The sequence below is a fragment of the Bipolaris victoriae genome (assembly GCF_000527765.1).
Source record: "Bipolaris victoriae FI3 unplaced genomic scaffold scaffold_16, whole genome shotgun sequence".
Taxonomy (NCBI): domain Eukaryota; kingdom Fungi; phylum Ascomycota; class Dothideomycetes; order Pleosporales; family Pleosporaceae; genus Bipolaris; species Bipolaris victoriae.
In genome coordinates, this window is record NW_014575376.1 from 237,932 (window position 1) to 260,937 (window position 23,006).

The window sequence follows — 23,006 nt, forward strand, 5'->3', positions numbered from 1 at the left end:
GTTGTCGTTGTACAGCTTATGTTGTTGGGTAGGTTTGCTGTGTGCGATTCACTCTGTGCACGTGATTCATTGTGTGCAAGACAATGCGGTATGGAATGTGGTGAAGGACTTAGCAATTACCGTAGTATGAGACATATGGGGAGATAGAGACTGATGGGCAATTACAGAGTATTCTCTTGCCATCCTCAGGAACTTCACAAACATGTTGTGTTATGCAGTATGTGTACTTGTAGCATACATTTCACTCAAGCAAGCTACAAAAAGTATACTACATCCCCCCACTCAACCCCACATATCCTGCATCTCCCAGCGCCGCTGCTCTCCCACCCCTACCCCCGTCATATTCCCAGCCGGCCCCAAACTTGGCGGCACATCCTCCACGCCCGTCCCCCACGCGCTCTCCTTTGGGCCAAGCGTAAGTTCCAAGACCCCTCCCTCCAGAAAAAAGCTATGCTGAATCCAGTTCCGCGTATACGGCTCACCATTCAACGTCGCAGACTGAATATAGATATTCTTATACTCTGGGTCGAAATTGATGTTGCGAATCGTGGCCGTCTTACCCGTCTGGCCGTTTTTAATAGAGACGGATTCGAAGAAGGGAGGGATGATGAAATATACGTCTTGGCCTGCGTTGGGGAAGAAGCCCAGCATGACGAGGGCTTGGAAGGAGCCCATTGCGCCGCTGTCGTCGTTACCGGGTATGCCGACGACGGTGTCGTTGAAGAGCGATGGGATGTACTGGTGTGCACGCTCGGCCGAGAGTGCCGGGCGACCTGCGTAGTGGTATAGGAAGATGGTAAGGAACGCCTGTTCATCGCCTACGTACAAGATGCCAGATTCGTGGAGCCAGTCTAGACGTGCGGTGAAGCGTTCGAGCCCACCTAGTGTTGTGATCAGTGTGGCCATGTCGCCGGGTGCGAAGAATGTGTATAGCCAGACTGGGCCTTCGTAAGTTTCGCCGCCTTGGGGATTGAGGTAGCACGACGTGAAATTCAACAGTGGAGAGCAGAAAATAGGGTCTTGAAGTCCCCATGTGCCGTTTTCGTAGCGCGGCTGCAGGAAGCCTACGAAGCCAGTGTCCGTACCATTGAAGATGCTGGGTTGGTCGGCTTTGAACATGTTCTTCCAGTTTGCAGAGCGCGACAGGTACTTTTGATAGTCTGCTGTGTGGCCGAGTTCACGGGCCAGTAGGGCAATGGTGAAGTCGTTGTAGGCATATTCGACTGTGCGCGAAATGGAGCGAGTTTCTGTGCCTATGCCTTCTACATCGGTGTTTTGGGTGGGGATATAACCGAGTTTCTTCCAGGATACGAGACCGCCTCTGCCTAAACACATCATGTTAGCAATAATTTAGAGAGAGGATTACAAGTGCAAAATGTACCTTCGACATCCCAGTTGATGGGCTCAACTTCTGCGTCCTTAACAACAGCTTCGTAGGCCAAGTTCCAATCAACTCCGGCAGATATGTTCTTCAGGTAAGCATCTGTGATCACAATATCTGCATTCGAGCCTCCCTGGGTAAATCCCTTACACAAGCTCATTCGGCAATCTGGCAGCCACCCTTCATTACGGTAGATGTCGAGTAAGCTCCTGATCATCAATGTCTGACTATGCGGATCCAGTATTGTGAGTAGAGGATGAATTGACCTAAAACTGTCCCAAATACAATAGTAGGAGTCATAGTAGGGCTCATCGGACTTCCAGAAGGGGTTCTCGCCCGTGTAGTCTTGTGGGCTGATCATTGCTCGGTACACGCCGCTCCAGAATGATGTGAGGAAGCTTTCGTCCACACCTCCACTCTCAATCGTGATAACATCGAGTTTAGAGCGCCAGGCAGCGTCAGCGGCCTCGACTACCCCATCAAAGTCGAATGAAGGTATCTCGCGCTCCGCGTTCGCACAAGCCTGATCTTCGCTGGCCAAGCTCACGCCCACCCTGACCAACATCTGGTTGTTCTGAGTGGGCTTCTCAAATTGTACCCAGCCACCTGACGGCCGCTGTCCTGTCGTTTGTCGGCTATCGTATGGTTTGACATATAGATCCAATTTTCTTGTAGTTGCTCGGGTATTGGACCAAACACCCGCGCGTCTAACTGCGGCGCCATCGAAATCGATACAGAAGAACGACTGGTACGTGCTGACACCGAATGACGGTTCAAAACGTCCACGGCCAGTCATGCGTCCAGTCTTTTCATCTACCGTCATATTGGCTTCGCTGCGCGTATTTGGTAGATCTGTGAGCTCGACCAGAATATGCGGGCTTAGTGTTGTGTTTGGCGTCGTGGGTATTTCCGGGAATGTTATGCGGTACAAAGCCGTGCGATTCGTTACCGTGGTCTCAGTCCTGATGTTATTGTCCAAAGTAATGTCAAAGTATCCAGGTTTAGCATGCACACTGCCCACTGTACGATTGGTAGCTCGCTGACGCTTTGGGTATTTACATTCATTGATATCATCGTTTGGGCACCCGGCTTGTGGAAATATCGGAAAGTTCCCGAGTGATGGCGATCCACCGGTACCGGAGTCGTGCATGTGGGAAAATCCATAAATGGGTTCAGAGTCATTTGATGAGAATCCTCCTTGGTTTTCTCCTATCACGTCAGGCCCGGCCTTGGCCATTCCTAGCAGAGTCAGCATGTCGCCATTTATATTCCTTGATAGTGAGATACATACCAAATGGCAGTGTTGCTCCAGGAAAAACATGACCTGATTATGATTAGTTTTCCCACCCCGGGAACTTGCAACCTACTAACCTCCATTGATTGTTCCAATTAACGGATTGACGTATTGGACTCCCGAGCTCACTTGTGCTGGTGAATTTTGCTGTGTTTTAGTGGATGTTGCGAGAAAGCACAGTAATGCCGCTGAGGCATGTTTGAGTGAAAAGAGATCAATCATTTTTGACCAAACCACAACAAAAAATTCAAAAAGCCAGGAGTGAGGCGCCCACTGGACTGGCTCCGCAAATGTACCGCCCGCGCTTCTTCACATACTTTATAGCTTCCCTTCGTTGCACATGACTTGGCAGTTGCACGATACTCCATAGCCATACTACCTACCCCGACGGAGTACCTCAATTTTTCCCTGTATGCAGCCTGTATGTCATTTCCGAAAATGGTAACCACCTGACTCTTCGCGGTTGGTATTGCGGTAGGATACCACGTTGGAGTACTGCCGAGCGCGGGGGACCGCGGGGTAGGCATGACTATCCTTGATCCATGATGTACTGACTAGGAGCCGTGTGGTCCGATTGGCATCATATGTTGCACGCGGAGTTCTTTTGTGCGAGATGATGGGGACGGACTTGATGTGGAGCAGAGAACCGTACATTAGCCCGAAGTATGACGTCGCCGAGTTACATTCCGTGGTCGGTGGAGGGAACAAGCATGCCTAGGTCCTGGTACAAAGATGCTTGGTATCGATAAAACGGCTCCAGAGTATCGGTCCGTACATGTACCGACTCCAGAAAATGTGAAAACTATCACGACTCCATTTGGGAATGCAGCAATCATCTCCGTGACGTATGAGGAAAGGCGCTAAACCACTTATGGCCTAAATGGGGAACGCACGCTCCATAGGTGAGAACGAACCTGAATAGTACTTTCAAACTCACAACCGTCTCTGAAGACATCAGACGCTGCAATCAGAACGTCCCTTCTGTGCGCGACAAAGCCAGTCCGACAATGACAACGACACCAACCGCCATGGACGAGTGAATTCACCACCCAACAGTTTTCCGAGCAGACGCCGAGATGAACTTGCACAGTGCGCCCAGAATAGGCACAGCCTACATACATAGTGGATGAACGGTAGCTTAATATATGGATCTTGAGCCTAGACTTAGGTCAAAACCACAGCCATATCTTCTGGTGTAAGTCGCCACCGCCCAGCCACAGTACTCTCCGGCTATACGGCACGTGGGTAGCCTTACGAGGCTGTTCAGGCACACCACACGCCTCGGTGAAGACAGGCCAAAGATCACGCGACTAGACAATGAGCCCACTCGCATGGTGCTCCGCCAATCTTGTTATCGCGGCGGCTCGTCTAACGGCCTGAAAGGATGCAGCCCAAGCTTTACTTACGTAGTGGCGCTTCAGGCAATAACAACACCAGTCTTGGTATCCCAAACAGGCCTCCTCGGGAACTTCGCAACTCGGCCCCTAGAAACATAAAAGAAGCGCGATCCCTGCAACTCACCAACATGTGGAGACCCAACAAACTCGCACATTTTCCGCCTCCCGCGTGTTCGCCATGTCTACCGATTTGCCTTCGTTTTGGTTTCCACCACCTGGACCGGCTCTGCCTCCATTGCCGGGGTCTACCCTTGTGTCCAAACCACCCGAGGATGACCCACGCTTGGATGGTACCATCGAATATGTAGAAGACTTACATTGGTACATGTCCAATATACTTCAGAACGAGGAAAACTACCTGAGCGGATACTTCAGCTGGAATGAAAGTAATATCCATATGGGCGACGTCATAGTACCCGAATCCAAAGCTCCGGCAAAGAACGTCTACGGCACAGAATACAACTGGGTAAGGGGATGGGAAATGTGGTGCTTCAGGTGTCCCTCAACCGTTAACCCGGAGGAACCAGAGAGAGACCCAATGACCGGATACCCCTTTTGTGGTCAAAGCATCCTCAGTATGGAGCCCTTGAGATATTTCTCTTCCACGTTAAAGGAGCCAGATTTGGAAGTCCCCATCTCAACCGTCCCAGGTGCCGACAGTGTCATGGCGTGTGTAATTGAACAACAGGTAGACCCAGAATGGTTTCAAGTCAGTTCAACTGCGCCGGTTTTAGGCAACATCATAACCAAGCCATTCATCGTATCCCGTAGCATGAGGGAATCCGACTCAGGAGCACGATACCGTTACAATAACACCTTCCCTTGGGGCGTCCTTGACGACGCTCAATCCCAACAAGCAACTCCCTCCCCATCATCTTATCCACCCTACCCAACCCCAACACCCACATCAACTACCGACTTCTGGGACTGGTACACCCCCACAAGCGACAGCAACCCATCCTACAATCCCGCAGCCTTCACACCCAACAGCAAAGGCAATGCTCCTTCCGCGGGCGTGATAATTGGCGTCCTAGTCCCCGTCGCCCTTATCATAGGCATCATCGCTTGTTTCGGCAAGCGAGCACGCGCTAAGGAGCAAAAAGCAACAGCGGCATCTGCACCGCCTGTGAATACGAATCCTACTGCCGATGCCCGTCGTCAAGCTGTTGTTGCCGCGCGCGCGAGTCGAACTACTACTGCCGCGCCGGCGCCGGTACAGGGGGACGCAGATGATATGCCGCCACCTGCCTACCACAAGGTCGTTTCGAATCTAGAGAGAATGGATATTGAACGCAGGATGCATGCGGAAGGGACGGCGCCTGCTGGGTGGCCGCCAACGTACACGGATGCACGAAATGCGGAGTCGACAACAGTAACACAGCCCGACCCTGTTGCGAATGTGCCTGGAACGAACCGGGCGCCATATCCGGCACTGCCTTCGTCGCCTACGCGGTAGCCGAGTTTGGGGATACAGGTTTTTTCTAAATTGATATGGCTTGAAAGCTGCTATATGCAGATTGTACGCCGCGTATCCTTGTCTTAACTGGAAGGAAGAGGGGATTGAACATGCACTGCTATGTTTATTAGCACTGTTATTGGTGTGTTCGTCCGCATACTCCACCGAGAGCAGCTGTGGCACATATGTGACGAAAGTCACATAGCCACGAAGGAAGGGAGAAGAGGTTCGAATGATTGAATGAGATGACACAAATGAATTAGGTCATAAGAGGAAGATCTCATTGGAGTATCGAAGAGGACGACAGTGGCGGTGAGATGATGGAGACGATGTATAATGTTGTAGATTTTCTTATTCTGTATCTTTTCTTCTTTAATAGGGTGGAGGAAACTTCTCGAGACTGTCAGTACGCATGAACTTTCATTGGTACAAATGTCCATAAAGCTATGCTATCCGACCCGTGACCGGGTATCTCGTCATGGGGTATCATATAGAAATTCAACTAATCATGTTCATTACATTTTTTGCTGTTTGGCCCAGCACCTAGCCAGTACGGTGGTACTTTTCTTCGTGTCCATCAGCTCCATTGACACCATTTGATCCATCGTCTGCCTCCTCCCTTGTCCTTACTGTGCCAGCACCTGGACCCAGCTCTTCTCCAATCACCATGCCCTTAAAGTTACCATCTTCATCGAGATATTCGTCCATGTTGTCCGCTGTAATCCAGCCCGATGCACCAGGCGCTGTGTCATCCAGCATATCATCGCCCTCATCGTCACTAGCGTCTGGGTCAGGATGAAGATCCGCACAAGTATTTAGCGCAGCGAAGAACTCGGAGATACACGTGTCGGTAGGTTTCGTCGCATAAGATGGAGGCAGAACAGTGATTTCAAGCATACGAATGTCATCGTCTTCGTTGACAGTTTCGGCGTCGTTGAGTGAGATGTTCATATACAGTGCTTCGATGGTTGACTTGTACTTCATTGTTGCGTGGAGAGCGAGAGACGGATACGGGATAGATATGCCGACGGGCGAGGGTGTATTCTGGAATAGGATGAGGTTTCTGCGGCGTTGGTTAGCACAAACCATTATTTGTAGCGAAGAAAGAGACATGCTCTGAAGAGACCCAAACGTCAACCCCGTCTACCAAGTCCTCTTCTCCCTCGCGTCTTGAACTGAATTTGCTGAATGCAGGGTCTTGCTGAAGCTGATCGGCAGCAACAGATAGAGTCATGGCTTCATAGTGGGCGTGAAGAACGGGCTTTGCGCCAAAGAAAGAAGCTGGCGTCTGCTGCTGGTGTTCCGAGAGCGGGGTGAAGTCGTCGGCCTTGGGCGGGCTGTCGAGGTGTTGGAGTGACATTATGAGAGGTGGTAAAGTTTCTGTTACTTTCGTAAATCCAGAACCAAAGATGAAAAGAAGATATCTGCGTATAAAATGTTCGTAAGCTGTTTACGCGTAGAGAGGCCAAAAAGTCGCGGGAGCTAGCTGAGCGTCATTGCCCCACCTCGGCCTTGGCAGGTACCAAATGCATTTGCGTCTTCTCCTCCGACTCTGCTCCTCCTACGCGTCGCAAGATGCGCAACTTTGTCGCATAGCAGAAACACATCCGGAAAGACATTCACCAAGATTCGATCATCTCCCTTTTATCCGGATACATCTCCATTCCACAATGCCTTGAGCACGTACCTCGATGAGCGGTGCTATTAAATCGCAGCCGTCCCAGTACCTCGCAACGCATCTCCCACCTTCACTACTACTACACCATGGCCTTCCCCGCAACCCCCACCGCCAAATTAACCGGCCACAACGGCATCGTCCACGCCGTCGCCTACTCCTCCGGCACCCAATCCTACATCCTAACCGGCTCCTCTGACCGCACCATCCGCCTTTACAACCCCAAGCACGCACCGCCCACCTCCGTTGCGCCTACTCAATCTGCACAGCGCCCCCCAGGCCTCGTAAATAAATACACAGCGCACGGCTACGAAGTCCTTTCCCTCGACGTAAACCACGCCAATGACAAATTTGTCAGCACAGGCGGTGACAAGACCGTGTTTCTTTGGGACGTGCAAACCGCACAGACGGTGCGACGCTGGACAGGACACTCCGGACGCGTGAACCGCGGCGTCTTTGGCGGCGAGGGCGATAGCGTCGTTGTCAGCGCGAGTTTCGACGGTACAGTCCGCATCTGGGATGTGCGATCCAATGCCTACAAGCCCATTATGATGCTGTCGGATGCCAAGGATAGCGTTTCCGACGTTGCGATCCACGACGCGGAGATCGTGGCGGCTAGTGTAGACGGGCGCATTAGAAGCTATGATTTGAGAACTGGCATGTGTCAAGTCGATGTTATAGGACCATCTTGCACGAGCTTGACTGTGAGTAAGAAGGGTACAGAAGTCCTTGTTAGTTCGCTTGATTCCTCGATCAGGCTCATGGATCGTATCAATGGTGGACTCCTGAAAACATACAAGCACGACGCTTTTGTGAATACGGAGTTGAGAGTCAGAAGTACACTCGGCTTGAACGATAGCGTCGTTGTTAGCGGTAGCGATAATGGCTTTGTGTTTGCATGGGATATGCTACATGGAACTTGTCTGCACAAGTTTAAACACTCGAATATGACAGAAGTCAAAGGATTACCACAAACTCCGCTTGGAAAGGGCAAAAAGGATCTCGTGTCTGCTGTGGCGTTTTGCCAAACGAGACCTGAATGGTGTAGCGGGGGTGGCGACGGCAATGTCATTGTATGGGGTATGCCAAGTTAGGCATCGCATGTATCGTGTATGCGCTGTTTGGATTTTCATGATACCCTTGTTTAGACAGCCTCCCTCGTATGCATAGTTACTAGCTTCCATGTACGTGTCGGTCTCTGGACTGCGATGTAGGGTCGTTACGTGGCCGTGCTAATCAGTCGTGGTGAAGATCGTCAAGGGCGCAGTTGTCAACCAACATGAAACGATGGTGATTGCAAACCATGCTATTAGCAGTCACACACCACGTTTAGAGAACTTTTATTCGCTTCATGTATTTGTCGAAAGCGGCAAGAGATTTGTGTATTTCTGTAAAAGAGACCAAACGTATATGAGCCATTCTTTATCCTGAAGCTAATGTGATACTTATGCAATCTGGTCAAGGAGACGTATAAAAAAAGAAAGGAAAAGAAAGCTGCCAACACTGCAGCAAAAGATGCGCATAAGTCGTGACTTCGTAATGCCAACAGTTGTTGAGATCCTGTCTCCTGCTGAGCAACCGCTATGAAAACGTATAGAAAGTAAGCAGTCTGAGGTTAAGAAAAAGTCAACAAAGTGTGCGATAAGAGACGTCCTGTATAATGAAATTGGAGGAACAAGGAGAAAAAAAGTCAGTAAAACTGACATGACCCTCGCTTCAAAGCCAGAACTAGACTTGGCGGGTGTTTGGGGGCGATTAAGAATTGACAACTAGTAATAATACCTGGTATGGGATCCTCGCTCATAAACATGAAGTTCGTCAGCCGTGATTGACGGACAGGTCCACACATACACTACCACACCCCTTTCTGATTGTCCTGTCGGCAAAAAGGTTAGCCAGACACCGTGCAATACCAAAAAAATCTGGCTTGACTTACTCCCATGATTGAATGTGCCGGGTGTTTGCCAATTCCCGTTCGTGAACATTTGGGGTAGTCTGGCGCGCAACTCCTGTGGGTGTATAGCAAAAGCGATGAGAGCAAGAAATATGCCCAGCTCTCCTTTGAGGCCTCCGTAACGTGAGCGGTCTATCACCGGTGCACTCTCATAATATATATCGGGTAGCAGCATCCTCAGCCAATTCTGATCGCTTCTTCGACTGTAGACTGTGCGGTATTGTTCCGCATTACAGAGGTATGAGTATTCCTTTTGAGCGTGGTGCTGAAAGTACAGAGGCTGCCAGGTGTTGGAGTGTCTGTAGGTGTTGGAGTTGATTGCGTCACCTTTCAGAACCCAAAACCCAAAACCCCCGATGTAGAAGACTGAGTATGTGCTATATGGCTGAGCGCCTGGTGGAGGTTGTGGAATTCCGTAAATTTGGGTTCCGTCACATTGCCACCACTGACCGCTCGCGCCTCCCCCTATTGACCTGACGGCCCCTGCTTCAAAGGCGGGCATCCCATGATGCCCACTGCTGTCGTACGTATGTGAAGCGTTTGGAGTTTTGCCTATTTCATCGATTCTGAAAAAGTATCTTGGCTTTTATCTCGTAAGTCCCGAACCTAAAGGACAAAAAGAATGTGAGTGACTGACCATGATGGAAATTTGTAGATCCGCGGTTTTGCATATGCTCGAGACCCACAATAAGGTGCGTGTGGTTGTGCCGTGAATGCGCTTGTCCTGCTCTGTACTATGATTCCCCTTCATTACCGGACCGCTTTATCCTTCGTCTCCACGATGCGGCTCTGCGATCTTTCGGCTTTGAGGAAAGCCATTCCAGTCAAAGGGTCAGACGACAAGCTCCTACATGACGATGACGCGGGACAGGAATCTGTACGAAGCCTCTGATAAGCTAGAAGTGTTGCCAAATATGCATGGCGCAGGATCCTACATAGGCTGCATGCGATAGGAAGCCAGCTGGATTTCTCCTACCCCGCTGTATGCCATCATTACCACGGGCGGCTGTAGCAAGTCATCATATGGTTGTTCCATCTCGCTGGGAGACTAGTACGCCAACGAATACTGTGCAAGTAGTGCCCAAGAGGTCCTCTTCAATATTAGTAGAATTTTGAGAGCATACAAGACGTGGATGTGGGCTTGGTAGCGTTTTCGTGGTAATCGGGTTCTCGTAGCTGTACAGCTTGTCAGCTGCAACTTAGCAAAAAGCACTGGTGTCAGCTAGCCGGCTGGGCATCGCGCTCAATCAAGTCCCATAGCCTGCATGAGCAGTACCCGATTCTGGCCGCCGGCTAACCAGCGGCTGGAAAGCCACAGCGCGTGCCCAAGTGAGCCGAAGGTGGATCCCTCCATGCAGAGCGATCCATGTTTGCTGTCCAGCACGGCAGTTGGCGTGAGATACCGGAGAGAGCTGATCCGTTGAGAATTCAGCTAGAAAGATGCTCGACGTCGGGTCATTTGTTACAGCGCCGGGGATGCGAAGGATGATCCGGCTCCGAGAAGAAGCAAGCAGGGAAGTGAACTGGTTCCGTCCCATACGTTGTGTTTCCCACCTGACTAACACACTCCGAGGAAACAACGAGCGTCTAAACGCAATATTTTGAGTCTTTCCATGTATAATAGGAGATTGGTAGTAAATCAATTGACTTTGCCTGCTCCCGTTGTACGATCGAACGATTATCGTGATCGAGATTTGCACGTGCTTGAGCGTGGCAAGGAACGAATGAGAGATGCGGCTCTGCCTGATGAGGGGTTATAAGCCGGCGTAGAGGCACTACTAGCCAACATTCATGCGGGCGCTTATTGTGTCGAGCGGCACTCATGTCTGATGGCCTCCGTGTACCCAGCGGTAATGCGACGCGTTTCCAGTAAGTTGTCTTTGCTTTGGTCTTTTTGATACGAATTGAAGTTGCTTCTAGTTCGAAGGACCGAGGGGCGTACGGGAATTAAGTAGACGCTCGCAGGATTGAGCTGACGGTGCTAAGGCCGCTGGAGGACCTCACCCTGCATGGTTTGCCTTCTTGACTTCATGTCTCTTTATTCTGTACGGTTTCATTGGCGAGTTTGTTTAAAGCCGCTAATGGAAGCAGCGGATGTGCTTCCCCTTGGTAGCGCCAGCAGATTGCTGATCGAGGCAGGTGTTTCTGCGACATGCAGGATCGTGCACAAATCTTTCACCGGATTTCGAACCTTGCAGCTGAACAACCACCCTCGAGGCGACGAGTCTCGGCAGAAGAGGCGAGTAAAAACTCACCGGTCACGCCCTTACGCTACAGGAAACGCTCGTCACAATCAGGGTCATGCGCCCACCGCCACTGCTGAAGGCCCAATCGAAAGATGCGGTGCCCGTCAGCATCCGCACTGGAATCAAGGTATGCCACAGTCTGTGCCGTATCCGCGCTGCTCTCGAATCCAGAGTCCAGCCAGATCAGGCACACCCAGACTACGACCCCGCATGCGTTGCTTCCGACACAATTGTAACCCAGAAAAGGCTCGAGCGAGAACCTAACAGCGTTTGGCACCCGGCAAACCTTGCAAGCATGATTTTGTCATGGGGACGTGTGGTGGAACAATAGAAAAAGGCTGCAGCTTTCCGATGCCAAGTGAGCTCCTATAGCGTTGGCTCTCGATGGCCCCTTTGGTGATCCTTACAGCACCCTCTTGAAATTTACAAGATGCTTAATTTGTACTTACAACTGCTCTCAAATACTGAGTAAGCTTCTGGAGAGTCGGCTACGATGGGCCTTAGGATGACAATATCGAGAACGCCTCCGGGATTGCCGGCTGGTAATTTCAACCGTGGGCCAGCAACGAGGGGATTCGTCAGTTGAAAACGCTATGAAGCGAGTAGAGGAGAATCACAACTAAACAAGCACGACGTCAATAATTCAGAAGCAGTAATAATGCTCCTAGTACTCTGGTAGGAAGGCCAGCGTGCTGAATAGGACGACCTGTCAAGTGGACACTGACAATACGACAAGGTTAGTGCGCACATGCGTCTGTTCGTGCAATTCTCGACTTGACAAGTAAAGAAAGACTTGACGGGCAAATATGGGCCTCAAGTGCCCGTCACGGAGATGATTAATACCAATCGAGAAGTTTCCCAGCAGTCCACCAACATTCAAGCTGATCACGAGAAATAGGAATTGTGACACCATCACAATTGGCAATCCCGCGAGCGTTCCAGATCCCAGCCCGCCCCTTTGTCACTGCCATCTCGCATCCAAAGGTCAATCGAATGGCTCAGGGCCTGGCAAGCGACTGTCGGAACGCGGGTATCGGCCGTGCCGACGACATCTCGGGAGCCTATGTGGGGACACGGACCCAGGGGCGAATGAGCGTACGAGGCGTAGTCGAAAGGCTGGGAGAACCTGGAGGCCTGGCGCTAAGCGGCAGAGGGGGTTTGGGGCGTTGCAAACGGTGACAAGTGAATATACTGTGGCTCAGCACTGAGCGCGCCCAGATTTGACTTGAGGCTTGTCCAAGGAGGTTGATAACACGCGGAACATGGAGGAAAAGAGATGAATGAGGTCGAGTTTGGCATGCGGGAGCTAAGACTGGAAGGGCCAGGTGACGGTTCTTTCCTCAAGGCAAATCCGGACGCCTTAGCCTTCTGGCCAATCACGAGTCGCACATGCCACGCACAACGTTTGCCTGATTCTGGTCCGCACAACGACACACGATCCTTCTCACGTCAGCAACATAGAAAAATCCGTCAAAAAACAGCTTTGCGGGTAGCCCCTGTATTGAGGCCATTATTATATGTCCTCGTACAAGCTAGCTATCCTTTTTCGTTATCTGAAAGCAGTGATCCATCTAGGTTGCGACTACATGACCAGAATCATAAAAACTGGGGTTTTATGAAATCTACCTGCACAAAATATGCTCACATGCAAAACTTCACCTAGAAAAATAACCACTCTCTACGGATTTACACAATAAATCGATTTTGATATGCATCAATTAGACATCACACCAAGGACTATTGATCTGTTCTATGTCAAATTCTACCTTACAGAAAGACTTCTCCGATATGGCCATTCCTTGTGATCATTCATCACTAAACAGGATATGAAAAAATGAAAACTAGCAAGCTGAATACATGTAAAAGATTTCTGACCAATATCGCAATTTCTAGACGATATCTATGTCAAAAGTGTGTGGATGCTGTCCCAAGAAACACCAACCCTGCAGAATATTCCGCGCTTTGAGAAACAAGCACGTTGTCTAAGAGCGCGCAAATAAGTTTCAGCAGTTATCTCGGTAACCTCGAATAGAAGGTGTGTATGTCTCGACAGCGAAATTGTTTCATCATTCTCTCCTCAACCGACAGCTACTGGATACGATTTCATTTATCCTGCAGCTGTCGGATATGGTCTAGAATACGCCGGCCAGAATGCACAGTACCAATCCGATGATACTCGAACATAGCTTCACATGTCCGACAAGTATCGGACCTTATATATTACATCTATGTTCCTTAGTCAGTTCAGATTGTCTACCAGCCGCCGTTGGACACAAGGCATGGGTTCCTGATCATAAAATCTATAGGTTGCAATTAGAACAGCAACGGCTAGTATGACAACGCAGTACCAAGAACACAGAACTTAATTGGATCGTTCATACCAAGGGCTTCGAGAAAGAAATTATGACCTGTCGGTGACTTAGTATGGCTTTCGGTGTCTTTGCTATTCTCTAGATATATGCAGATAATTAAATTTATATGGTCATGGATCGTATTATCAAATCTCTACAATATACACTTATATTAGGGTTTTAGTTTTTGGAACCATCTACAATAGCTAAGGATAATGAGGGTGATTATTAAGCTTCAATAGACACATACCAGTATTCGCAGATGGAATGATTTTGCCCCGTGGATTTCTGCTTTCCTGTTAATTCAAGGATAGGTTCGCAACATCAAACCCTTTCAAATCATCATTCCCCTCAATCCTCCATCTTCAGCTGCTCTGCATCCACAAAATTCCCCTCCCAGCACTTCCGCACAATCTCACCCATACACTCTATCTCAAGTGGTGGCCAGTCTTTCCGCGGAATCATCATCGCAGTCTCCTGTCCCAGTTTACCCATGCGTTCTCCCGGCCAGAATCCTGTCATAAGCTCGTACACTACACATCCTTACAGAAACAAATCTGTCTGTATGTTCTGTTGGGATTGATGCTCAAATGGATGGAACAACTCGCCAGAAGAGTGGGTGCAGTGGTACCAGACACCATTAGCACGCCTCCGAAATCCGGCGCTCAGAAATCCAACAAGGGATAGGGATAGTCGGGAGTCTGAAGAGATTCGATTGACGGTTCTCGCCATATCGAATCAAATGAGTTGGGCAAACAGGTACTGGGGAATGAATCATGAGCAGTTCAAACTCGGTATGAGAAACAGTTCACGCGAGCGAAGATTTAGTAGTCCAGTAACATGCTGACTAACAACTGGACGGTCTTAACGGCAGAGGGCCTTGTATGTTTTCCACATAAATTGGCAACTGTAATGATGTTAACAGAATATCGCTAAATCCTTGAAACTTTTGATCATATGAGTCATTCTTATGCTCAACGGAGTTGAGAAGGCGCTTATATCAAGAGCACGTTCGTCATATACTCACCAGCATTGTATATAAGAAAGCAGGCATACGCTTGTAAGTTTAATCTTCTTCGAAAGATTACGGAACTGTCTACAGAAACGGTTCTGCCAGTATTTACAAGTACCACCGTCTCCGTAGAAGGGGCGATGTTGACCATGGTTTCAATGATAATGCCGAGAGCTATACGACGTCCAAGCTTAGCTCTGTCGTTTACAGACATGAAGTGAATAGGGGCATCTCTATATCCATTGAGTGTCGACGGGGCATTAGGGCAGTGGGAGGGCGAACGCCATAGTGTAGATGATAATCTAAGTTCAGTCTAACCGTTATTAGTAATACCTCCACGCACTTGCTCACAGAGTTGCCTCTGTTGTCTATAATGCTTGTTGTATATGGCTTGTCAGCTATACAATCTCGGTATCGACAACTATAGTGAACTTTCAGATGGGCTACTCGTCACTAGAGCATGTTCTTCTAGAATGTTAGCTCTCCGAGATCTGCCGAAGACCATAACCTAGCGACCAAGACCAATAATACCTGTAGTAAAGCCGATCCTGGTCCTTTTCCAACAACACGTATCTGTTGATGCTTCGTAGAATGTGCACGGATGTTTTCGCGAAACTAGCTTTGTTTGTCAGTAGAGATATCAGTCGATGGGCTGTTCAAGACGACTCGTCCTAATCCTCGATCACGTCACTCAACAATATGCCCAACTGTACAATGGTCGGTGTAGACATCCGAACATACTATGTTTAGACCCACGGCTATCTCGGTTGTCTGTCTCCATTACAGACCATGTGCATTTACTTACTCATTTTCCAGATCCACATGTCTTCAATGCATGATTGCCATGGTGTCCAGAATAAGGAGCTCAATCAAGGAGCGGCATTACTATTCATGCCAGATCTCGATCCACCATGACTCTGAGACATACAATGAAACGAACTTCCCACGTAAGCAGCAATTGTTTGGAAGTATCACATGCTACATGCAAGTCAGATCACTACTAGTGATAAACAACAACAGAGCCAAACTCGCAGCGCAGATCCTCGCGCATCACCAATTTCTCGAGGGGCAAGAAAAGGCGAATTCATATCCTACACCTCCTTTCTCATCAAACTCCCCGAAACACCATGCTTGCAACTCGAGGCAAGACAGTAACATCCCCTCTCCAACGCACGCGCCACCAGCCCCGATGATACGTAACTCCACGCGACGCAACATCGCAACCCGCCGTGCCGCCCCCGTCGCATTGCGCGATATGACCAACCTCTGCCACCGAGAAGCATCAAAAAAACATGCACAAGTATAGACGACAGGATCTGCACATATATGCCCAAGAACCTTTTACCCACACTGGGTAAGTAAAAGTACATTACCCACCAGGGCGGGAAGAAAAAAACTAAAGTCCTTCAGGATGCTGGATGTCCAAGACGATGATTCGCCGCGGAGCCAAGATAAAAAACGGGGGTGTTATAAGCAGGGGTGATGCGAACTATTATGTTCCTCGTTTAGCCGCCGCCGCGCCCGTTGTCGTTGGACATTTGCTGGGCTGCCAAAATGTCAATGTGTCAGCCAAAAAAGAAAAGCGTCCCGCCCCATTATTTTAATTTTAAATTGCCGACGTGGGGGGTTCTTGGAACAGTACCTCCGTAGCAAAAGACTAGCATAGCCAACAAGCTTTTTATTCATAATGAGTTGCGAAGGCGGGGCGGAGTGGTAAAGTCGGTATGTGGAAGGGGGGGGGATGTCTCAAAAAGGTAATTCGAGACTGCGCAGGATGCAACGTACTTAGGTGAGAAGTATACTAGGCTGTTTCGCATGGACCGAATCAAGAGACGACAACGGTATATGACAGGTGCATATGTGTGTTAAGGTCACGTCACCCTTGCAAAAGAAGTACGTATGGGACACACATACCCACGTTGGCGGAACCGCACGGTGGCCCGGGACAAGGGGATGGCCAGACGGGGCTGACATCAACAATAGGAAGAGAGTTATGTAGATCGGATCTTGGACGGCAAGGTGGTGAGACAGATGGTAGAACTGAATAATTCTCCGTTGAACATAAAGTTCTTAGTAAGAGTAGATCACTTCGAAGAACGGAAAAGGAAGGGAAAGTTGTTTTACATTTTTTCAAAATTAGTTTAGGCACATCATCTTACAAACGCACCACCGCCGCTGGCACCGAGTTGGTTGCCTGTCATCCATCCACTCTCGGGTAGACAGGCGATTCCGACGATGCCAGCTACTTCCTCCAAGGTACCTGGTCGGCCGCCAATCTCGCCCGCTAGCCTGAGCATATCCTCAGAGTCCACACCGGGTCGTTCCTTGGCCAGAGGAATTAGAGCATTGTACGCTCTCAGTGCTTGCCTTGGGGCTTCAGGAAGTCCATTGAGTAGGCCAGTGTCCATAGGGCCAGGAGAGACGCTGTTGACGGTGCAGCGCTCAGCGAGCTCACGTGCCCAAACACGGGTCATAGCTTCGATGGCGCCCTTGGTTCCAGCATAGGAAGTCTGCTGGATAAGACCCCATGTCGTGGTTGCAGACGAGATGTTAACGATTCTGCCCGATCGATCATGGGGAAGGTAGGGGAACGCTGCTTTGATGAGTAGCGCGGGTGCTTTGCAGTTGAGGTTGAATGTCTGGTCCCATAGCTCAACGTCAAGCTCTTGGATGGGCTGAGAATTCACAAGTGCCGCATTGTTGATGATGATGTCGATCTGGAAGCTGGGGGTTGCAGAGGGGTCGGAGAAGTGCTTCTTTGCGGCCTCGACAAGGGCTGCAGGGGCCGTGGGATCGAGCAAGTCAGCACGCACAGGGACCGCCTTCACGCCGTATGTTTTGGATAGATGAGCTGCGAGATCAGCAGCAGTCTGATCAGAAGCTGAAGTGGCGTAGTTGATAACCACGTTTGCACCACGTTCGGCAAGATGTTTTGCAACTGCTGCGCCGAAACCTAAAGCGAGGGAAAGTTTGTCAGTGTTCGATCTCACGACACATGTCGTCACGAGAAAGACGACATTGGTGACTTTGCAGTCAAGTAGCACTTACTCCTTGACGATCCAGTGACAATGGCAAGTTTGCCTTCGAATACCCTTGCGGGTGCCGTTGCTTCATTAGTCCTTGCTGGTGCCATACTGTCGGGTTTTTCGTAGAAGTTTTGTAAGGATCAGATGGATTTAGTCTCAGAATCTAACAAGGTTGGATATGTACTTGGGGAATGGAAAGAGGAAAAAAGCTGCACGAAACACGACGTTATGTAGTATCGGACCTATCTTTCAGCGGTAGCAACTGACAGTATCAACCTCCGCTTGACAGCCTCGACTAGCAACTGTAGCGGGGAACCCTTGACTTGATAAAACCGTTCGAGTAAGGACTAGGATCGGATTAGTATAACCCCGATGTGGAGTCGGACGTCCGGTCTCGCCTCGATCGGGGCGGTGAAGATCTTCATTTCACTCCAACGGGGCTGCCATAGGGAGGATTGGCCGAGGAAACGCCTAATATCGTATGAGAAAATACGTGGTGAGTTACTTTGCAAGACAAGGATGATAACGCAACTGTTGGCCGAAATCCTTCGGGAAGGATTATGTCGAATTATGTTGCAAGCAACGGCTAGCTGGGTTGTGGACGGAAGTTGCTCGCGAATAGAATGCAAGACTGAGAATTGGATATTTTTGGCGAAGGTGCTAAAACGTGCCGATACAACACATCAATCCCTTGGCAAGGGCATCCCTTTGCAAGGGAGCTGTCAATCAGTCTTAGCATGCGGGATGGGGCCTGGGTATCCTGCCTTGCATGCTCAAACACAGCCTTGCGCGTGCACGTGTGCTGGTGCGAAGATATGCAAGCAGACGTAACCCTCGAGACGAGTGGGTTGATGGTGTTTAGGAAAAGCGCGCGAACTACTTACCTCGTTCGGCCACAATACTTACATCCAAGCACCCTGCTCAGAGATGTTGACAGGCAAGCATACACCTGCTATCAGCATACTAAGCGTTGAGAATTGTGATAAGAAATCTGGCGAGGTCTTTGGGCCCACGGTGCTATGATTCATAGGCAAGATGGTCGCGACGTCGAGACAAGAGGCATACCTTCCATAGATGCTGCTAGCTTGAGACGAAGACGGAGGCAACTCCTATTGGCTTGGAAATGTTGTTCGTGAATGGCATAGGAAAAATCTTCCCGTCGTGAGGCTCGTTTCATATGGAATGTCCACAGTGAAGTGGGTCGGGGAATGTATGCCGCCGCGCGTAATGCCGGCACTATCGGAACGGTAGTGGCTCAAACTAGCGCACATCCCACGCCGGCACCCCCCGTTGGCCATCCTCAAGTCTTGATTCTCGACGGCACAATTCCGGTTCTAACGATCGGCACAACAGAGTGACTGCTGTGACTAAGGCGATACAGCGTTGGGGTACCAAGGCGACGGAACCGAGATGTAAACGGGCTGCCCGTTCCAAGTGCGGCTCATAGCAGAATGCATCAATGGACTCTGAGCACACGGATATCGTACGTGATGCCTCAGGCACTGCCCTTGTGCACATTCCCTTGTATCCCTTTATTTTCTCCACAGACCCCACGACCTGCAGGTCCATAAGTCTAGTCCATTCAATCGTCGCGGTTCATAACAGTTGGCTGGCCCATCTGACATTTCTATTCACCTGTGAGGACTGTAGACAGACATAGTCACCATGGCGCCGACATCCTATCCCATGGCCTTGGCCGTCTTAGTCCCGCTTCCCTTTGACATAATTTCTACTATCCTGCGCTTCTGGATACGGACAAAGAGGAAGGCGTGGGGTCCCGATGACTGGGCCATGTTGATCAACATTGTAAGGCCTCTGGATCCACAGTCCTGTGTACAACTTGACTGACACTGATACAGCCCTTTTGGAGTGTAAGCACAATTGCCACCATAGGCATGGCATGGAGTGGTATTGGACAATATGATGCCACCCTTACAGAGTCTCAATATATGAACTCTCTGCGGGTATGCTTTCCCCCCCTCCCCTATTCGCTCAGTCAGCAACATAGTAATCAGTAAGCAGTGGTTCTACGTCTTCCAGGAACCATGGTGTTTTACCCTCGTCACAATCAAGTGCAGTATCGGATTTGCTCTGATTCGAATTGCAAGCGGCAAGAAATGGATCGAATATGTCATCTACATTAGCATGCTTTTGTGCTTCATCGTTATGGGTGGAACAGGCATATACCTGTTCTTCCAGTGCATGCCAGTACAGTAAGTAATCCTGAATCACTCAAAGGGGAACATCAAGTACTAACACACAATCCAGGAAGAACTGGGACACAAAAGTCGAAGGCTACTGCCGCGAGCGCAGCACGCAGACCATCCTCTCCTACGCCGTAGCCGTAGTATCCATCTCCACAGACTGGATCTTCGCCACACTCCCCATCTTCCTCCTCTGGGACGTTCAACTCGACTGGCGCGTAAAGGGTGGTGTAATGGCCATGTTGGGTCTCGGAATCTTGTGAGTCCAACCCTTCAACACTCACAAACCCCCCCAAACTAACACAACCCCAGCGCCTCTATCGCCCCTATCGTCCGCCTAAAATACCTCATCGGGCTCAACGACGCCTCGCGCCTCCTCCAGAACCTGGGCGCAATCCTCGCCTGGGCCACCGCCGAAATGAACGTCGGCATGTTCGTCGCCAACCTACCCGCCTGCCATCCCCTCCTCAAACACGCCATCGCGCGCTTCTCCACCTGGTCCGGCAGTAACTCGCGCTCCTACGCCTCCGGCATCTTCGGCTCTAAAAAGCCACACCCGGGTGGCCCCTCCGCCAGCAACGCCATCGATTCCAAAAACAAGTGGCTTGAACTCGACGACCAGCAGCAACAGCAGCGTCCGGAGTCAAGTCGCACGCGGAATTATCTCAATGGGAAGAGTAAAGGGACGGGGGTTGAGACGAAGATATATGGGGATTTAGAGGATTATGGGAGTGAGGAGAGTTTGGATGCGAGGGATGATGGGAGTCAGAAGAGGATTGTGAAGAAGGCGAGCTTGGATGGGTTGCAGGTTAATGTGCAAAAGGACTTTCGGGTTGAGATTAGTGAGAGGTTTGATGGGAGTGGGAGGGGGAGGAGCAGGAAAGAGGACTTGGATAAGATACAGGCGGATAGGGTATAAGGGTCGGCTGGATCGATCAGGGGGATGGGAGGAGGGGGTAATAGATCAGATAAGATATTTAAAAGTAAAAATATACATGTATGATATTAGGCGTGTGCAGATATGTACAGAGTCCTGTGTACTTTTCCAGTGTGATGAATAAGGGTAGTTAGAGAAGTCTAGGTATTTAGCTTATGAGAACTCGACTATCTTGGTGCTCGCCCGTTGTAGTTCACACCAGGCACAGCCGTATAATTTGCGAAACAATCGTAGTTGAAATCGATCTCGGCACTCCTCTTCTTGAGTACCTCGACCACATTGTCGAAGGCGCAAAGTCCATCTGCGTCCTCGGGACATCCGGGGTGGGATTCGTGGATTGGGACTACAGCGTCGTTCCTATACGCACACATTAGCAAATCCGTCCGTTTGCCCAAACAATAACCGCTTGGACAGAGGTGGAAAAGAAGGGGGGCAGGGGCATACACAATAAACCTAACCTGCTTGCTCGGCACCCTCTCCCTACACTCCAGCACCTGGGTGGTAAAATGCGTTGCGAACGGCACAAGCTTACTCGCGACAAACGTATTCCGTCCCTCATCTCCCCTCGCACTCAACGGCTCACCCTTAAACAACGCAGTAAGGTTAAACGCCACAAGCGCATCCAGCACCACAACCTCGTGCGTCGCATCTGCATAGATACTCTGGTCAAGCGGGAAGTACGTCGAAGTATTATCAAACGTCTCGTTCAGCGCGGAGTTCGGCGCAGGAAACGTATGAGTAAAACGCGCAATGTATTCGTCGAGATATCCTTTCCCCTGTGCAGCGGAGACGGGGGATCCGGGCCCGTTGTTGTAGTAGAAAGAGAGGTCGAAATAGTATTCGTAGTTTATAAAGTCTTGTTCGCTGAACAAGGCGCAGAAGGGGGAGAAGCCCAGGGCGTGGGTTTCGTAGGAGCAGAGTTGGAGCATGGAGATTGCGTCGGAGGGGGTTAGGGTTATGCCGTGGGCTTGGGACTGGAGGCGCGCGAGTGTAGCGTTGAAGGCATCGACAGCGAATTGAGAGGCGACAGTACTACCGATGCTGCCGCGAGAGGCGATGTTGGAGTTGTTGCAGACTTCGTAGGGGGCGCCTGAGTTGTTGAGGCCGCGGGTTTCGACGAGGATTTCGATGTTGACTTGGTTGAGATATTCGGGAACACCGAAGAAGCCGGCGGCGAAATTTTCGGCTGTGTGTACCATGCGGTCTTCACTCTGGGTTCTGAATACTGGTATCTTTCCGGATTGAGTGAAGTTGTTGAGGAGATGGCCGTAGAGCTGGCGGTACTCGATTCCCAGCATGAAGTTTTGGCTACGACCGGATGGTGTAAGAAGCTCAGCACCCAGCTTATACCTCCAGTTGCTTAAGAAGGCGAGTTCTCCAGAGAACGAAAGTCCGGTTTTGGTGGCATTGGAAAGCTTCGAAGCAAATTTTGCTGGTGCGGCATCGCTGGTGGGATACCTGGCTCCATGGCGGTATAGCAGATGCATTTGCGTGATATCGCATCCTTCCGGAATCAAAGGACTAGCATCTGGCAAACCATAATCGGCGCTGCGAACAGAGTACCACGGGCTGAGATTACCCCAATACTTTGAAATATCAAAGTCAGGAGATTGAGACCCGCTTCCATGCGGCTGGGGCTTGATCAGCGGCCAAGAAAACGCAGCCTGGTCATTATACGGATAGGACGGCGCAGTCTCGATAGCATTGGGCTCAACTCCAGTCGGTGTCGCTACACATCATGTCAGCGTTTTACCTATCTTACCATCTCCTCAACTCTACTCACGTCCAGGAAACCCAACCACCTCCTCGGGCGGAAAAAGCGAAGGATCAGCCTGAGCTAAAAAAAAACACACACCATTAGCATCTCTCCCTCTCCGTCAAAATGAAGACGAAAGCTTACTTCCAGAAGGCGGATAAACATCCATCGTACTCCTCCCCACATCCTCCGCCGCCGAAACCGTCGTCGTCAGCGTCGAAGGCGGCGCCGCACCAACCCCCCCAACAACCAGCGCAACAACTCCACCCCATCTCATCTGCATCTTCATCTTTTCTCTGTTTACCTCCTTAACCAGT

At 50.1% G+C, this 23,006-nt stretch overlaps 9 protein-coding genes across 9 annotated transcripts; 4 read left to right on the forward strand and 5 right to left on the reverse strand.

Annotated features, from left to right (window-relative positions):
• Window positions 1-282: 282 nt before the first annotated feature.
• Window positions 283-2,897, reverse strand: COCVIDRAFT_91069 (glycoside hydrolase family 92 protein; the record flags this gene model as incomplete). The annotated part of the gene is made up of 4 exons (XM_014704321.1): window positions 283-1,325; window positions 1,382-2,620; window positions 2,673-2,705; window positions 2,753-2,897. The coding sequence occupies 4 exons, from the start codon at window positions 2,895-2,897 to the stop codon at window positions 283-285; spliced, it is 2,460 nt and encodes an 819-aa protein (XP_014559807.1).
• A 1,353-nt stretch (window positions 2,898-4,250) lies between these two features.
• Window positions 4,251-5,528, forward strand: COCVIDRAFT_35090 (hypothetical protein; the record flags this gene model as incomplete). Its single annotated transcript, XM_014704322.1, has 1 exon — window positions 4,251-5,528. One exon carries the CDS (start codon window positions 4,251-4,253, stop codon window positions 5,526-5,528), a length of 1,278 nt encoding a protein of 425 aa, XP_014559808.1.
• Window positions 5,529-6,071: 543 nt separating this feature from the next.
• On the reverse strand, window positions 6,072-6,888 carry COCVIDRAFT_35091 (hypothetical protein; the record flags this gene model as incomplete). The annotated part of the gene is made up of 2 exons (XM_014704323.1): window positions 6,072-6,572; window positions 6,640-6,888. 2 exons carry the CDS (start codon window positions 6,886-6,888, stop codon window positions 6,072-6,074), a joined length of 750 nt encoding a protein of 249 aa, XP_014559809.1.
• A 404-nt stretch (window positions 6,889-7,292) lies between these two features.
• Window positions 7,293-8,297, forward strand: COCVIDRAFT_35092 (hypothetical protein; the record flags this gene model as incomplete). The annotated part of the gene is made up of 1 exon (XM_014704324.1): window positions 7,293-8,297. The coding sequence occupies one exon, from the start codon at window positions 7,293-7,295 to the stop codon at window positions 8,295-8,297; it is 1,005 nt and encodes a 334-aa protein (XP_014559810.1).
• A 675-nt stretch (window positions 8,298-8,972) lies between these two features.
• Window positions 8,973-9,740, reverse strand: COCVIDRAFT_90886 (hypothetical protein; the record flags this gene model as incomplete). The annotated part of the gene is made up of 2 exons (XM_014704325.1): window positions 8,973-9,079; window positions 9,140-9,740. Coding segments are annotated over 2 exons (708 nt in total), but the record flags the coding sequence as incomplete, so codon positions are not given.
• Window positions 9,741-10,979: 1,239 nt separating this feature from the next.
• On the forward strand, window positions 10,980-11,734 carry COCVIDRAFT_13403 (hypothetical protein; the record flags this gene model as incomplete). Its single annotated transcript, XM_014704226.1, has 3 exons — window positions 10,980-11,026; window positions 11,271-11,530; window positions 11,577-11,734. 3 exons carry the CDS (start codon window positions 10,980-10,982, stop codon window positions 11,732-11,734), a joined length of 465 nt encoding a protein of 154 aa, XP_014559712.1.
• A 5,182-nt stretch (window positions 11,735-16,916) lies between these two features.
• COCVIDRAFT_90857 (hypothetical protein) lies at window positions 16,917-17,899 on the reverse strand (the record flags this gene model as incomplete). The annotated part of the gene is made up of 2 exons (XM_014704326.1): window positions 16,917-17,719; window positions 17,815-17,899. The coding sequence occupies 2 exons, from the start codon at window positions 17,897-17,899 to the stop codon at window positions 16,917-16,919; spliced, it is 888 nt and encodes a 295-aa protein (XP_014559812.1).
• Window positions 17,900-19,457: 1,558 nt separating this feature from the next.
• On the forward strand, window positions 19,458-20,915 carry COCVIDRAFT_91029 (hypothetical protein; the record flags this gene model as incomplete). Its single annotated transcript, XM_014704327.1, has 5 exons — window positions 19,458-19,598; window positions 19,652-19,756; window positions 19,815-20,005; window positions 20,061-20,255; window positions 20,309-20,915. The coding sequence occupies 5 exons, from the start codon at window positions 19,458-19,460 to the stop codon at window positions 20,913-20,915; spliced, it is 1,239 nt and encodes a 412-aa protein (XP_014559813.1).
• A 185-nt stretch (window positions 20,916-21,100) lies between these two features.
• On the reverse strand, window positions 21,101-22,978 carry COCVIDRAFT_24010 (hypothetical protein; the record flags this gene model as incomplete). Its single annotated transcript, XM_014704245.1, has 4 exons — window positions 21,101-21,290; window positions 21,378-22,662; window positions 22,717-22,770; window positions 22,834-22,978. The coding sequence occupies 4 exons, from the start codon at window positions 22,976-22,978 to the stop codon at window positions 21,101-21,103; spliced, it is 1,674 nt and encodes a 557-aa protein (XP_014559731.1).
• Between the last annotated feature and the right edge of the window lie 28 nt (window positions 22,979-23,006).